Source organism: Stegastes partitus, unplaced genomic scaffold, assembly GCF_000690725.1.
Source record: "Stegastes partitus isolate 25-593 unplaced genomic scaffold, Stegastes_partitus-1.0.2 Scaffold819, whole genome shotgun sequence".
In the NCBI taxonomy this organism is placed as follows: domain Eukaryota; kingdom Metazoa; phylum Chordata; class Actinopteri; family Pomacentridae; genus Stegastes; species Stegastes partitus.
In genome coordinates, this window is record NW_007578550.1 from 244,376 (window position 1) to 261,227 (window position 16,852).

The 16,852-nt window shown below is 39.8% G+C and overlaps 1 protein-coding gene across 1 annotated transcript in view; it reads left to right on the forward strand.

The window, feature by feature from the left end:
• The first annotated feature begins 6,769 nt into the window (after positions 1 to 6,769).
• atp10a (ATPase phospholipid transporting 10A) overlaps positions 6,770 to 16,852 on the forward strand; it is a 49,096-nt gene continuing 39,013 nt past the window's right edge. Inside the window, exons 1-3 of the mRNA XM_008292577.1 lie at positions 6,770 to 7,847; positions 13,690 to 13,894; positions 15,590 to 15,675. Of these exons, the coding sequence (XP_008290799.1) occupies positions 7,417 to 7,847; positions 13,690 to 13,894; positions 15,590 to 15,675 (722 nt within the window). The 5' untranslated portion in view covers positions 6,770 to 7,416. The remainder of the gene's footprint in view (positions 7,848 to 13,689; positions 13,895 to 15,589; positions 15,676 to 16,852) is intronic.

Genomic DNA, 16,852 nt, shown 5'->3' on the forward strand with positions numbered 1-16,852 from the left:
TCTGAGTTCTTGTGGGGAACAACTCAATATTAGGCAGGTGGTTCTAATATTGTGCTTTTGGGTAATTTTGCATGTGCTGAATTAATGTAGGGCTGCAAGGTGGCTCAGTGGTTAGCATCGTTGCCTCACAGCAAGAAGGTCACCAGGATTTTTCTGTGTGGAGTTTGTATGTTCTCCCCATGCAGCGTGGGTTCTCTCTGGGTTCTCTGGCTTCCTCCTACAGTCCCTGAGTCAGCTGGGATAGGCTCCAGCCCCCCGTGACCCTAGTGAGAATTAAGTGGTGTATAGATAATGGATGACTTAGGGTGAAGGCAGACACCCTGGACAGGTCACCAGTCTATCACAGGGCTACACTTAGAGACAGACAACCAAGCACACTCACATTCACACCTACGGAAAATTTAGAATCACCAGTTAACCTCAACATGTTTATGGGCTGTAGGAGGAAGCCGGAGAACCCGGAGAGAACCCACTACATGGGGAGAACATGAAAACTCCATACAGAAAGATCCCAGGCGTCCTCAACAGTACACGAACCGGCGACCTTCTTACTGCGAGGCAATGGTGCTAACCACCGATCCACCTTGCAGCCCCACAAATGAACAAAGGAAGATAAATTATTGCAGATATAATTAACCTTAATATCAAGCTTTAATTAACTTTTATATATTAGTAATAATATTAGAATGTGAACCATTTAATACTTGCTTCTATGGTTAGGTCTGAAAAATATAAGATGTGCACGTTTCAATGTGTCTTAATAATGTCTCAAATCGATATCCATGTTTGTCCTGTGAGTTTATGTTCAAGGGCAGCAGCTCATCAGTCTGCTCTGAAAGGTTGTTGTATTTTTATGTTCCACTGAAGGACATGATGATGATGACATTAAAGTGATCGCAGATGGAGAGCGACTTGGTATTAAAACGGGAGACATCAAAAAAATGTAATATTCATCACTAGTAAAGCCATGTGTTGTGTTTTATGTGCCTTGGAATCACAAAGAATTAGCGGAAAATCTGTGATCCTGCAAGGTTAATTCCATCACAGGGAGGAGAGAGACTTCAATCAGAGACAAAATGAAAAGGATCAACACTCCAAAAGCTGATTTAATACATAAAAATTGAAGGGCACTCTTTTACACTGTGTGCAGCAGGAAAAGAGAAAATGTGTTTAAAAGTTTGAGCACTTCTCCTCCACTTCCACAACAGCAACTCCAGATAACAGGAGAGCAGATGTGGTCATGCTGATCCTGTTAAAAACACAGGATGCACAAAATCTTGTTTCCCAAAAAAGAAACAAAAGTATTGGACAATTTAATTTTAATTAAGAAGCCAAACCTGATTTAATTTTTTTCCCCCTATTGTTTCCTCGGTGCAGTAGCTGACTTTTTGAGGCCACAGTCGACCTGTTGTCTCAGATCCACCTCACTCAGGTCATTTATCATGTGGAAATTGAATTGTTCTCCATGCCAAGATGCCACAGTGTACAATCAGCCATTAGTTTTAAGCCCAACAGCTGGATGCTCCTGTGGCAAATTGCTGCAGACTGCCCTGGAATAAGCCTTTGATTTATCACCTCAGGGGAACCTGCTGGCTAAGAGGCCAGTCATCCTCTGGAGGCGCTAATATTTCAGAGCTCTGAGTCTCATGTCCGCTCAGTGTGTTACTGGGGTCACGAGTTGATGTTTCCTATAGGAATATCTTCCCAACACTCGACCAGCACACTGAGTTTTAATGGATCTTATACCTCCGAACGTCAAATTAAAGGCCCTTTATGTTCTGTTTTTGCGTCAAGATTTGGTAAATCCTAGTGGTTGAAAATAAAAAGAGATGTTGTCGAATGACTTTGGTGATATTTCCATTACTTGATGCACTTGGAGTAAAAATATGACACTCTAGCATTGACAAATAGCAAACCATAACATCCTGGAGCACACAGAAATAACAGCTGCTAAAAAATGTTTTTAAAGAACACAATTTTATTAATTTAAATTTGCAAATAATTAAATAATCAATGGTTTTAAAATGTTTGAATATAGTGCAATAAATCTACAAAAGAGTGTGAAAAACTGTACAAAATGTTATACAAGTACAAAATGATGTACCGTCTACATTCACTTTACAAACCGAGGTTTCACTGTTTACGTCACTGGATCACACATTGTGACTTAAAGCTACATTCAACACATTTTGACCACTAGGGGGCAGGCACCTAAACAAACAGAAACCACATTGTTAATTACTATGATCAACTTATTGCCAGATTTCATCTACATTTGCATCCAGCTGGCATGAAGCAACATTTGGACAGAAATGCGTCTATTTGTCTGCAATCGCTTTTTAGAAAACTACATTGTCAGAAAACTTAAAAGCCTGCAAACTTGTAGATGTTTTTTGTTTGTTTGTTTTTTGGGTTTTTTTTACACCAGTGAGTTTCTAATTGTGTCATTTTTGATGAGCATGGTGTAACATTACACTTGATTTTTTTTATTTTGATTTTTGTTGATCAGTGTGGCTGTGGTAGTTCACAGACTCAACAAAAAGGTCACATTTTGTAAACTGTTGTGTAGCTCTCAGTTTGCCAAAACCATGCTGATGAAGTTAAATATAGTCTGCACTTTTTAAAGTATATTCAACCACCTGTACAACCTTGACAGCAAAAAACTAGCTGCCCATGCTTTGTCTGTGTGGTCAAACCAGATATGACTTCACACTGAGTTATTGGCATGTATAGTCAGTGGTGTTGTGCAGCATGCATGCAGATATATGTTGTATACCTACTTAATTTTCAATTTGTATTCATATTTCTGAATCATGCAAGGTGGTGCAGTTGGTAGCACTGTTGCCTCGCAGCAAGAAGGTTGCCGGTTCGCATCCCAGTGGGGGCACCGGAATCTTTCTGCGTGGAGTTTGCATGTTCTCCCCATGCAGTGTGTAGGTCCCACACAGCCCATAAACATGTTGAGGTTAATTGGTGATTCTAAACTGTCCGTAGGTGTGAATGTGAGTGTGCTTGGTTGTCTGTCTCTAAGTGTGGTCCTGCGATGGACTGGCAACCTGTCCAGGGTGTCACCTGCCTTCACCTAAGTCAGCTGGGATAGACTCCAGCCCCCCGCGACCCTAGTGAGGATTTAGCGGTGTATAGATAATGGATGGATGGATGGATTTCTGAATCATAAATCACAGTAAAATCACACAGAAAACCCATCAAGAGAACAATCATTTGACTGAAGCCACAAAGACCTGGCAGATAGTGCAACTGGATTTGAACTTGGGATCACCTGGTTGGAAGATGTGGGTCTCAACCACTGGACTAACATGTCAGCTGACTGATGCTATCAGATTTATCTCATGAACCAGCTAACAGGTCTGTCGGAAACCAACATTATCTGATAGCTGTCTAAAGAGAGCCACTGTTCGAACTGTCACTTCTTTTGTCTGCAGGCCTTCTTTAGTGGATTCACTTATTCAGTTTATTTTGTTACAATGATGATTGTGGAGGTTGTATGTCTCAACAATCATGTCTTTTAATTAGGTAGTTAAAACTCAACAGGACTTCATAAATTCATTGTTGATTAGAAAGTTTTCTTGTTGCCACTTTGTCTTTATTAAAAGTTCAGTGTAGAAATAAATGAACAGACTTGTCAGCTTATGAGTTTTGAACCAAGAACCTTGTGATCACATGCGGAACATCTCAGACCACTTCACCATGGAATCAGTCAGCCTTCAACCTTCTCATGGGATTCATCCTCGATTCAGATCAGCACCACAGAAACTTTAAACACTTGAATCAGTTTAACTTCAGCATCTCAGTGGGACCATGTTGGAGCGTAAATGTGTTCAAGCTGAAGCTCAGAAGTCTTGAGGGTCACATTTAGTCTGATCTTTGTGTCTCTGTTGGTTACCGTTGATCAGTGCTGAAGATGGTCCAGAGGAGAAGGACGTCAACCTTTAACAGCAAGATGTTGGTTCAAACTCCAGCTGGATACATACAGGTCGGCCTCTGTGTGATGAATGAATGTGTGGTCAAAACCCAAAACTGAGAACAAACTCTAAAAATCCCAAACCTAAAAACCAAATCAAAACTTGCGTCGCTGCGTTTGCGTTACGTTGACCTTGCGATTTCACTTGATTGAACTTTGACCTTCGAGGGAACATTGCAACAACAAGTCAAGGTGAGAACGCTAGCTGGCCCAGGTAAACAGCCAGCTTTTATTGAATGGGATGTTGCAGCAAAATATTGTGTAGCTAACTAACAGTTTTTTACGGAAGCGGAGAGCGTTCATGGCCGCACATTTTTTTAAACGGCATTTTCTCGAGATAACGAGATAATTATCCCTGGATACTGATGCCTGTGTTTACAAAGAAACGAGTGACGCTCTGGAGTACAGCAGTGACTTTGCTGAGAACAGACTGAAAATGTCAGATCGAGGATCATCTGTCATTGATGAAGGCATCAGACTTTACTTCTCTCGAGGTCCGACACAGGCTGAACGAAGCTGGTTTTCTCGAGATAAATTATCTCGTTTTCACGAGAAAACGATTCTTGTTATCCCGAGATAACGAGAAAATTAACTCGTTATCTCGAGAAAACGGCGAAGAAAGAACAGCGGAAAACGACCGCTCTCAGCTTCCGTAGTTTTTATCTTAACGGATTTACAATATCTAAATCAAAAACTGGGTGTCTGAGCTACAATACAAGAGCTTAGAAATGTGTTGTTTAATGAAATGATACAGTAAGTGCTTGAAAGCCTTGTTGAGATGCAGGTTTGAGGTCGAACAGAGCAGCTGGGGGTCAGCAGCTGTTTGAACTGGATGAAGCAGCAGCGGGGAGGTTGGGGCAGAGCTGCAGGGAAGCGTAAACACAGGTAGATGGAGTTAACTACCTATTTGTCATTAAACATTGAGCATTCTCATCCCCTCTGATGTGTATCATTCAGTCATGTCCTGCAGGTTCAGTTCATTTCCAAGGTTAGCAAAGATGTTGCCAACCTTGTCTGTTTCTGATTGGCTGGTACCGTTTGTTCTCATCGTTTGGGTTTAGGCATGAAATTTCCTGAAATGCTCACTGAGTGATCTGTCAGCAGCATCTGGACGATCGGTGCCTAAAGCTAGTTTAGAAATATGCATTAAGAATTCTCAGATTCAGGTGCAAAAATCAGCTGTGTCACTCTGAGAGTTGGGTAAAGATGAACTGTTCTCTGACTGAAACACCAAGTTTGCCTTGTCTTGAATATATCTTAAAATCATGCACCAGGACTTCACTAAGTGTGATCAAAATGCTCAGAGACTATAAAAAATACTAAAGCAGTACCCAGTACAACTGTACCCGACTGCATCACAGGTGAAGTTGTGTCCTTGTGAAAAGCTTCTGCCATACTTGTAATGTTCTCTGGAAGTTTAGTTCTGTAAACAGATGAGTGCTGATTCTCCTAAAGTGGGTCAAAACAGTCTCAACAAGCCTCAACTTGAGTTTCATTTGTGGGAAGAAGAAGTCACAGGGAGCCCAATCTGACCAGTACAGCAGGGCAAAGGTGGTGCTGTTGTAGCCAAAAACTTCATTGCTATCAACACACTGTGACGCCCAGCACATTCTGTTACTCACATGCCATTGGACAACAGTTCCTAAATGTTTTCCCTCAGACACCTCAAGACATTTCAGAAGAGCTCTGCCTCGACGGTCTGACTTCAGGAGACTATATCACAAGACACCACCATGTGAACGTTGAATAAAACAACAAGAGTGACCTGATGCACCTTGTCTGCTTTTGGAAACTGCTTCTATTCCACTGTTAAACCTGTCATTTCTTCCCCTGATGGTAGCTGCTGACCCATCTCTCATCACCAGTGATGATCCCTGACATGAAGGTTGATCATCACAGCAGCTGACTGACACAGAAGGTGATGTTTTCTTCTCTGGTCCAGTTTGAGAGTGAAATTGCAAATGTGTCCAATATAGATCCAGATCTGAGTCATGACAGTTACTGCTCACACATGTTGCATGTTTACGGACATTGCACACTCTTTGTATATTCACCACAAACCATCCCAGAACTTTTTGATCGCGTTTTTCTATTTGCAAACTGCCGTTTGACAAATACTGCTAATGTTCCAACGGTGGCACACACTGGATGATACGATCTGCTGCAAATCAGCTGTTCCAAGGCAGAGTTTACGAAAGAAACTAACGGCCTGCAACATGAGAAGAGACGTGTCTGTTTTTCATGTGTGGATGAACTAAGGAATAAAGGAATAGTTCACTCAAATGTATATTTGTATAGTTGTCTCACTCTGTCATCTGTGGGCCTGTGTTTATTGTGAAATCTGCACCTCTTATGGGGTTAATGTGAATTTCAGAAAGATCCCAACTCCCTGAAGTCAAGCAGCACAAGTTAACCCTCCTATTACCTTCAAATTTACAACATCTTTTATCTGTGGGTTCAGTTTGACCCCAGCAATTTAAACCTCCAAAAAATAGCATAATTAAAACTGGTATTGAAGTTTACGTGTAAATAGTCCTTTAAATAAAACTGAAAAAATACATGAATGACCTATTTAGAGGTGTTAAACATTGAATTAGGTCAAATTGACCCCTAAAGATAACAGCAGGGTTAAATGACAATGCAATACTACTGGCCTACGTTTTAGAGAACTAAATATACAAATTACATTTCATCTAAACTTTAATGTAACAGATAGATAGATAGATAGATAGATAGATAGATAGATAGATAGATTGATTGATTGATAGATCGTATTCAGCAATAACAGTGATACACAAGTTTTTTTTCTACAATAGATTCTACATCACTGACAGGCACAAAAGATAGACGGATAAAAGTTTTTTAAAGTTGAAAAACTCATGTGTTGTCTGTCTCCAAACAGTTCCTCTGATGTATATCCGCTCACGGTGAACAATCCTGGTTTCTGTGACTGTTTGCTGCTGCTCGGTGTAAACTCAAACTACCGCGTGGCACTCAGCTCCAGGTTGGCTCGAGGAGGAGCCTCAGATCACATTTCCACAGAGGAGCGAGCCCGGGCCCGCTGGTGAGCCTCCCACCGCTGCGCCGCCTGCGCGCAGCTGCTGCTCTCCAAGCTGCGCAGTGGCGCGCATCCAGCGGCGGCAGCAGGTCCACATGTTGTGCAGATCTGAGGAGGAGCTGCGGGACGTCCGAGTCAAACCTCCTACCGTCGGAGCATCCTTCAGCTGCAGGAAAAAAAGGAGAAGCTAAACAAGCAAAAGTTTCCTCTGAGTCGAGAAAAGAGGAGTCGACATGGATGGAAAGCGGCTGTTCGTGTGAGCGACGAGGACAGCGAGGGCGAGCCGGCGGACACGGAGGGAGAATGATCACTTAGCCGTCAGTCTGCCGGTAGTTGTAGGAAAAGATCAACTGTGGGAAAGTTTGGAGGAGCTGCTATGGCGCGGCGGCGCAGCGAAGACACCGGGACGGGCAAGGCTCCGAGGAGCAGGAGGCAGAGGAAGAAGAAGAGCAAAGAGAACAAGACCAGGACGGTGCACGCAAACCTCCTGTACGACAACGCCAACAAAGGAGAGGAAAACCCCAACAGACACTACGCCAACAACAAGATTAAGACCACCAAGTACACCGTGCTGTCATTCCTGCCCAAGAACCTTTTCGAGCAGTTCCACAGGTTCGCCAATGTTTACTTTGTCTTCATCGCTTTGCTGAACTTCGTCCCGGTTGTCAACGCGTTTCAGCCCGAGCTGGCTCTGGCCCCGGTGGTCTTCATCCTGTCCGTCACCGCCATCAAGGACCTGTGGGAGGACTACCGGAGACACCGCTCCGACACCGAGATCAACCACATGGACTGTCTGGTGTTCAGCAGGTGAGAGGCCTCGGCAGCAGCCAGATGTGTCCAGCTGTGGCTGTACACGCTGTCCTGACTTCTGCTCACATCAGCTGATCCACACACACTTTGAAAACAACACCAACGCCAACTTTTCTGGCCAGCAGGCCTGTAACTAGCAATTACTTCCTTTGTCCAACAGTCGGTCAATTATTTTCTCCATTCATCGATTAGTTTCGTGAAAAACGTCCAAAAGTCCAAGATGACGTCCTCAGATGTCTTGATCTTTCCACAAATACAAAGATAATCAGTTGTTAGCGTCACAGAGAAGGAAAGGAACTTCCCACTGGAGAAGCTGAAGTCTGAGAATTTAAATTTTTTCTTAAATTTCAAGTTACTGAAATCAGTTAATCATCATAACATCCTAGCAACTAATCAAGTGCTTATTACAGTTCTTCAATCAACACATTTGCTTCATTTTCCTGCTTGTAGGGCTTCAACTAACAATTTTCGTTGTCTAACAATCTGTTGATTCATCAAGTTTTTTTGTTGAAAATGGTGAAACATTTGCCAAAGCTCTGGATGACATCCTCACATGTCTCACTCTGTCTATTAACTCAAAGTTTACTGTCACAGAGAAGGAGAGAAACCAGGAAAAAACACATCTACGAAGCTGGAATCACAGAATTTGAACTTTTCAAAAAATTTAAAAGCAGCTGAAATCAATTAATCAAATATCTTAACAGTTTGCGATGAATTCTGTAGTTGATAACCAATCAATAAATGACTGCAGCTCCTCAGTTAACACACGCTAACTTAGTTTTCTAGCAAGTAGAGCTGCAACTCTGTTGATTAATATTTTGATTAGTTTCTACACTAATTGATTAGTTGGTTTAGAAAGAAATGATAGAAACTATTCCAAAGTCCAAGATGACGTGAAAGCTGAAATCAGAGAATTAAGGCGTTTTTTTTTTCATTCTTTAATCAGTTACTCAAGTGGATTATTAGATGGATTGTTAATGATTATTGAAATAGTTACAGGTTCATTTATTAGTTGACAACTAAGACATTAGTCACTGCAGCTCTTCAGTCAACACACAGGTGCTTCGTTTCTTGCCAGTAGGGATGAAACTCAGGATTACTTTCATTGTTGATGAGTTTTGTTTATTTTCTGGAATAATCCATATGTTGTTCGGTCTAATCCAAGCCCAAGATGATGTCCTCTAATGTCTTGTTTTGTCTACAAATACAAAGGTGTTCAGTTTACTGTCACAGAGAAACAAAGAAACCAGAAAAAAAAAAAATCTATTTTAAGGAGCTGGAATCAGGACATTTTAATGTTTTTTTTTTTATTATTATTAAATGAAAATATTAAAATCAAATAATTAGTTATCATAACAGTTTGCAACTAGTTGTATCATTGACAATTAATATAAATATTTTACTTATTTTCTCAATTAATTAATTTATTTTTTGGTCCATTAAATGTTAGAAAATAGTAAAATGAAAAAAAAAAAATACCCCAAAGTCCAAGATGACATCTTCAAATGTCTTGTTTTGTCCAATAACTCAGATATTCAGTTTACTGCCATAGAGGAGGAAAAAAAACAGCAAATATCCACATTTAGGAAGCTGGAATTAGAAAATTAGGACTTTTTTTTTCTTTAAAAAAATGACTGAAACTGGTAAATTAATTGTCATAAGTGTTTGAAATTGATGTAAAAGTTGACAACTAACAGAATAATCATTGCAGAACTTCAATCAACACACATTTGCTTTATTTTCTTTACAGCAGGGCTAACTAACGATTACTTATAATGCTAATTAATCTGGACTAATCACTTATTTGTCTAGTCTATAAAATGTTATAAAATAGAAACAGTGGTTTATCCACAACCCAAAATTATTTAGTTTACGGTCATGGAGCTCAACATGAATTTAGACTTTTCCCCTTAAAACGTTACTTAAATCAGTGAATCGATTTTCCAAATAGTTACAGATTAATTTAACAGTCGACAACTAATCAGTTAATGGTTGCAGCTCTTCTTGTCAGACCACACAGATGGTCTTCATGCATGAATCCAGCCTTTTGCTCAGATAATCATGGGCATAGATTTCACTTGAAATGGGAAGAAAACTTCACATCCTGCTTTCCAGTGACTTTATGTAATCCTGGTTGCTGCAGCATCATGAGAGTAAACTTGACAACTAGCAGGAAATTACTTTGTTACTGGGAACTCGTAAAAACCTGATGATTCTCAGAAGTTTAGAAGGACTTCAGCTGAAATCTGGTGAAGTTTAATCTACAGTAAAGTAAAAAAAAAGAGAGACAAACCATCGTAGTCGCTCATTTGTGAATCTGGAAACGACAAATGTTTGTCATTTGTAGAGGAATTTTTGTGCATTAATTTGTAACTTTGCAGAAAAATGCAGAATTCAGGCACCAGGTGATACAAACTATGGTTGAACATGATGCAGTGAGGCTCTGAGACATGCCATGTTTCTTTCCAATACTTATTCTCCTGTTGATCCGCTAATGAAGCACACATAATCTACTCCTCTGCTCTCTTTTGTGGCGAAGTAAATGATTTAAATGTGGCACCTTTTTACGTTAATTATAAATGCATTAATTTCAGCAAGATTTCTGCTCAAGCTCAAAACTTTCTGCACTTTCAGAGCACATGTCATTTGCTTCCTTCTCGTTTTTATTAGGGGGGACAGATGTTCTAAAAACTGAGGGGGACGTACCTTCTGCAGATAATCTTTATTTGTGAGTCAAGATTAGAGGAAGCAGAACATCTCAGAGTTAAACTTCTCTCACACATGACAAATATGTGGCATCCAAAAGTCCAGAAATCACCAGATTCCTGCCCACCTGTCTGCCACACAGATGTGAAATGGTTTGTCTTTTCTCTGATAGTAGAAGCTTTTCTGCTGTCTCTATTAATTATGAGTCAGTTCGCAACCTGATGACCTGCTTCTGACTTATTTTCCTGCGTCTGTGTGTGTGCAGACTGTATTTTGCTAATGAAAAGCAGCACTGTCGTCCGTGTACAGAGCATAATTCACAGCTATCAAAAGGCTCAGTGTTTAGTGGCTCCGCAGTTTTAGCTTAAGTCTTGACCCAAGTTGTTCTGTCAAGGTTGGACATTATTGAATTTTCTTCTGCTGTGGCAATATTGTGCAAAACATCGCCTTTCTTAACCTGGTGAGAAGCTGACTTGACGAAAACCGTATTTCATTTTTCTCAAGGTTACGGCACACAGTCGCTCGAACTATCTGTCGCTTTGTGTTTGTGGAAAACTTGGAGCTGCTCGTCTGAATCCATTTTATCTTCACGCAGTGTAGTAGCAGCTACAGGAAACCCAGTTTAATCAAATATGCAATGTTTAGAGAGTCTGAAACAAGGATTCCTCCTAAGTGCATGATTTGGTCGAATCGTACTTTTGTGCTAATAAACTTCCTGGAATGTAGATAGTTTGAACTTAATCTACTTTTCAGGGAGCCGACAGCATCCTCTGGAAATAATCTGCTGTCCAGGTCACTGAACGTCGACGTTGGCTCATGTTATTGTCTCTGCAAAGCTAAAGCAAATTCTTTCAAACCCAGATAATTAATTAGTGATCGCTGATGAGTGTGCAGGCTGAGTTATTTTGCAGTCATGCTCAAAGAATGGAAGATACGTTTCACATTTAATCATTTAATCTTCGTCAAAAGACAGACATGTGATTTCCGTCAGACTGCAGATATAATGATATTTTTTCACTTTGTCCTTGTTGAAGTTTATCAGTTTGTTCCATAGAATTACTATTAAAGGGAATCAGTTTTATACACACACACACACACACACACACACACACACCATGAAATCATAATTAAATGGGTAGAAATTCCTATTTAAGATGGACCAGGACTGCTTGTGGTGAATGTTTAGACAAAACAATAGGGTTGTATTCAATTAATATTTTTGTTGTTGATTAATCTCTCTATTATTTTCTCAATTATTAGATTCATTGTTTGGTCGTAAGTAGTGAAATGATTAAAAAAATAAAAAAATAGTCAATCAGTTTTTCCCCTAAGCCCAAGATGACATCCTCAAATGTCTTTTTTTGCCCTCAAATGTAGGATATTAAGTTTAGTGTCAAACAGGAGGAAAGAAAACAGAAAATATTTACATTTAAATAGATGGAATCAAAGAATTTAAACTTTTTTTCGTAAAAAAAAAAAGACTCAAACTGATTAAACGATCGTCAAAATAGTTGATAATTCATTTTAATAGTTGACAACTAGTCGATTATTCGTTGCAGCTGTGGTTTGTTATAGTCTTTTCTCTTTTCTCAATGAATCTTTTCCAAAACCGGCTTTACTGAAGTGATGGAAGACAAAATGCACAGTCTACGATTGGTGTAAAAGTAGAGTCCATATTTGATCTGAAGCAAGGTTTGAGCAAACTGACTCAATCAAATCAGCAGGATGTCTTCCAGAGTTAAAGTATTGTTCAGGGCAGCAACCAACAGTTTAATTATCTCTATTAATTATTAAGTTGTTCAATCTATAAAATTGTTGTTTTTTTTTTTTTTTACCAAACCCTAAAATGACGTCTTCAAAGTCTTGTTTTGTCCACAATCCAAAGATATTTAGTTTACTGTCATCGAGGAGTAAAGAAACCAAAAAATATTCACATTTAAGAGGCTGGAATCAGACAATTGAGACTTTTTTCGTTAAAAAACTGCTCGAACGCACGAATCCGTTATCAGAATAGATCAGCAGAATGTCCCCCAGCCACAAGTGATGTCCTCTATTGGCCTCATGGCTCGTCCTGCCAGTTTGATTTGCAGTGATATTCAGTTTATAGTTATGTGAGTCAAAGAAATCATTGTACTCGCCCATTTTATAACCGTCATGTGTTTGGTGTTTTTTTCCTGACAAATGACCTCAAAGATGAATCAGTTATCAAACTCTGATCCCTGCAGCTGTAAACTGTTGATATAATCCAAGAAGAAGTTGTTTTTTTTTTTTAATCAAATTTGAGAGTTATGTTTATTTTTGATGAATCGACCTGCTATTGTCTCGACTGATAAACAAGACGGATGTTGCAGGAAGAAAGTCAGATTGCCAGAATGTAAATGTCTCACACCTCATATTTACCAAGTCTACAAAGTTTATCCATTATCCTCCAGATACAGATCCATTTTTATGCCATCAAAAGGATTTTGTTGTTGTTTTTTCAGTTTACTTTACATTCCTCTACTTTGTAACTCTAATACAAGGTGCATAGTGAAATGCTCTTCGTTTCTTCACCACATGCATTTCACCATCAAAATTCATGGGAGGAAATGAGTTTATGCGACACACGGATGTGAGTCATGTCATTAACGTCGGGGTGGGAGTTGTTTGAATAAATAACAGAGAGTTTTTCCTTTCACTTCTGCACTGTTTATATCTGTATTATTTAGCAGATTTGCTACCGGCGTCGTCACACTGGTCAGAAATGAACCCGGTGGTTACCATTAGCACAGTTTCAGAGAGTTATTATCCGTCCCTGATTGTTGTTAAAGATGAATGGTTTGGAGGTTGGCAAGCTCTGCTCTGAATAGAGACGTTATGCACCACCGTTTACTCTACTATGATGGACTCATTGAGGAAGAAGTTGACTTGAATATGTTCCGCTACCAGGAATCTGGGAGTCAGTCCCAGCGGCTTTAGCATCAACAAACAGGCTGTCCTCTTTTGTGCATAACATATTTACTATCCCTCGCAGATTTATGGAAGTTGGGCTGAAGTTTCTGTTTATAGAACTGCCAGTTGTTGCAAACAATAGCTTTGCATCTTTCGTGGTGCAGCTCACACCAACCGTTTGTTTCTCTCGTTGTCCTGGCAGAGCTGAGCGACGCTATGTGGAGAAGTACTGGAAGGAGGTGCGGGTTGGAGACTTCATCAGGCTGCGGTGCAACGAGATCCTCCCCGCTGACGTCCTGTTGCTGAGCTCCAGCGACCCCGACCGGCTGTGCCACATCGAGACGGCCACGCTGGACGGAGAGACCAACCTCAAGCAGAGGCAGGTCGTTCGCAGCTTCTTCGACCTGGTGAGACAGATGTTCCTCGCTTCCTGTCCGCTTTTTGGGATGAGATTTGGTGGTTTGGTTTACTGTGATTCCAGCTGTTTCATTGTGTGAATGTGGTTACAGATGTTAGATTGAAACCTGAAGCTGAGATTCCACCAAAGTCACTGGAAGCTTTTAAAGGGACTAAGGTTCTGTCAGCCGTTTGTTATCTGCTTTTTCCCCTGTGGTGAAAAAACACTCATAAGATTGGACAGATTTTCTTCGCACATCAGTACAAATTGATTCCAGTTGCTTTCAGGCTGTTTTCCACTGCAGGAACAGTTTTAGGGTGGCCCAAACCTTTGTGTGTTTTCTGACTGCAAGAACCCTCCTTAGAACTTCATTCAGGACTGTTTACAAAGAGAAAGCTTTTCTGCTGTAGCTTCTTTAGAATGGCCTTGTGTGGTGAAACGCGATTGATTCAACTTGGAGGAGAGAACAAGTGACATTTTTTTGTCGTCTTGATATCCTTGTGAAGCGGCGTTCTTTTCCTCTCAAACATGGCCATCGACATCGTAAAATTCACCATCTGGACTAACATGAAGAACCCTCAATTGTTCTATATCCTACATGCTCATAGAACTGGGGTTGCATCAAGTTACCTCTCTTTTTGTTATTTAGTAGCTGTCGGATTCTACATTGCAAAGAAAACAGAAAGACCTAAAAGGCTAAATTTGTGTTTGTTTGTGTACAAGTTTGCGCCACATCATACCTGAACCAAGTTCCTGTGCTGGAAAGCTGACATTTTGAAAAGTAGTGTTAACCATACAAAGATGCTAACATACCACTTTCATTTAATCATTTTTACATTTTGAAAGTTAAATGGCAGAAGTTATGTGTGTCATTTATGGTTCACGTCATTCCTCTTCACCGTAGCTAAATGTTTTTATTTCCACTTCCTGTGATGATACAGTAGTTATTTACATACCAGGCTTTTTCCTGGCTCAGACTGAGCTTATAGGGGTGACAACACAAGAGAGTAAGTGAGTTCAGTCAACGTAGTGTGAAGACAGGAACTCTGTGGGACTTATTTGACTCAGATCTATGCCTTTTTTGTTAGTTCTGATTATCTGATAAACTGAAATGACTGTTATGTTTGAGTAAATGAAGCCCCAATTAAAAAAAATTTAAAAAAAGGCTAAAATAAGAAGTTTTCAAGAGTTTGGAACTGACAAAAAATTTTTGGAGCACTGCAGAGAATTCCTCCATGCAGGAAAAACCCTGAAGTGATTAGTTTATTCCCAGCGCTAGAATAAATAACAAACTAGATGACTACTGTGTGAAAAGCTGTACTTCTGGTTGCTTTTTAAGTTTGAGATCAGCACAAGTTAAGTTACACAAAGAAAGTTCTTTATATATGATACACTTTAACTGCACTATCGGTCAACTAAGAGTTAAAAATATTGAAATAAATACTTCTAGAAGTCACCTAATATAAGCTACACAAGCTTCTCATTGTCCTGCAATACATGCTGCGTTCCTGATGAACTGTTCTTTTGGAGGTTGTTTGTGAAAATATGTGTAATTGCACTTCATTATACGGAGCAGTTTTTCTAATATTTTGCCCGTCCCAGATGTTCGTATAACACACACTAAACACTCTGTATATTAGGAGCTCCTTTGCTGAGGTGTTGCGTTCTTCACCTTAATAATCAGCTGTTTGTTTTCTGTTTGCAGGACTGCGAGTTCGACCCCTTAAAGTACAACAGCATAATTGAATGTGAGAAGCCCAACAACGACCTGAACAGATTCAGAGGCTACATGTGAGTACTGATCGCTGCCCATGGTGGCTGCCCGCGACTTTTCAAACAATCGATTTCAACACAGCATGCTCAGGTTTTGTCTTTGTTAACTGTCATCAGAGGTTTCAGGTTTCATTTTCGTTTCACAGTAAATTAATGCAGTGCTAAGCTTCAGACTGGAAATAATGTGAACGTGCGGTTTGTTGACAAGCCAGCAGTTTCCAACTTATAATTATGACTTGAACAGTTTTTCCAAGTCAGGATTACGATTTGCCTTCTTGGGATGTGGTTTGGAGGGTTTTGACCAGGCACATTTGAAGATGTATGTGCTTCCTCATGACCAGAATAAACTGAACGTACATCTGCTCTTTGCAACTTCACTGCTGAAACTGTAGTTGCTAGTTAGCTTGTGTTTTCACTCTCAGTCTCTCTTCCTTTCTGTCTGCAGTGGAAATAGTCAAGGGTGTTTTCCCAAGATGTACATACATGATTGTTGGCTTCAGTGAATGTATTGAAAGACGTAAGAAAGGAAGGAAGGAAGGAGTGTGACTGAGTTTCATACACTGACTCATCTCCTTCGTTAACCCTCTGAACCCCTATCAGTTTCTGGGTGTTTCTTTTTTTTGCTCTTGTCACATTTTTACTCACTGCGAGCTTGTTTTTAACTGCAGAATAAAGTCCTGCACCTCTATGGAAACAGCACAACCATGGCTCGACGTGGAGGGAACTCAGAAATGGCTTTTGTGCAGTATAACAAAGTTAATTATGCCCTAACTCATAGAAGAAAAAAAAACAAAAATTTAATTTCTTTGATTAGTACTTAAATTTACACAACTTCTACAAACTAGATATTTTTCACGCGACTCAACTCTAGAAAGATATTTCACCACGCTGAATGTGTCTTCCAAGTTTCAGTTTCCTCTCAATCTCTCTACTGATTGATGTAAACACGACCTGCAGCTCAACCAAAAAGTCTGTTGGTCACAGTTGAATCACTCATGGCTTCTTATCAGTGTTCTGAGGAGTTTTAAAAGATATATATACATTTACAGAATCTGGTTTAAGAAAAAAAAATAAAAAGTTTATTTCGGACATAAATAAAAAAGATATGAATTGAAATTATGTCTATAAAATATCATGATTTTAAGCTTATCTTTGGTAAATTCTCACAACAAAACTCCACATCACATGTGGTTAG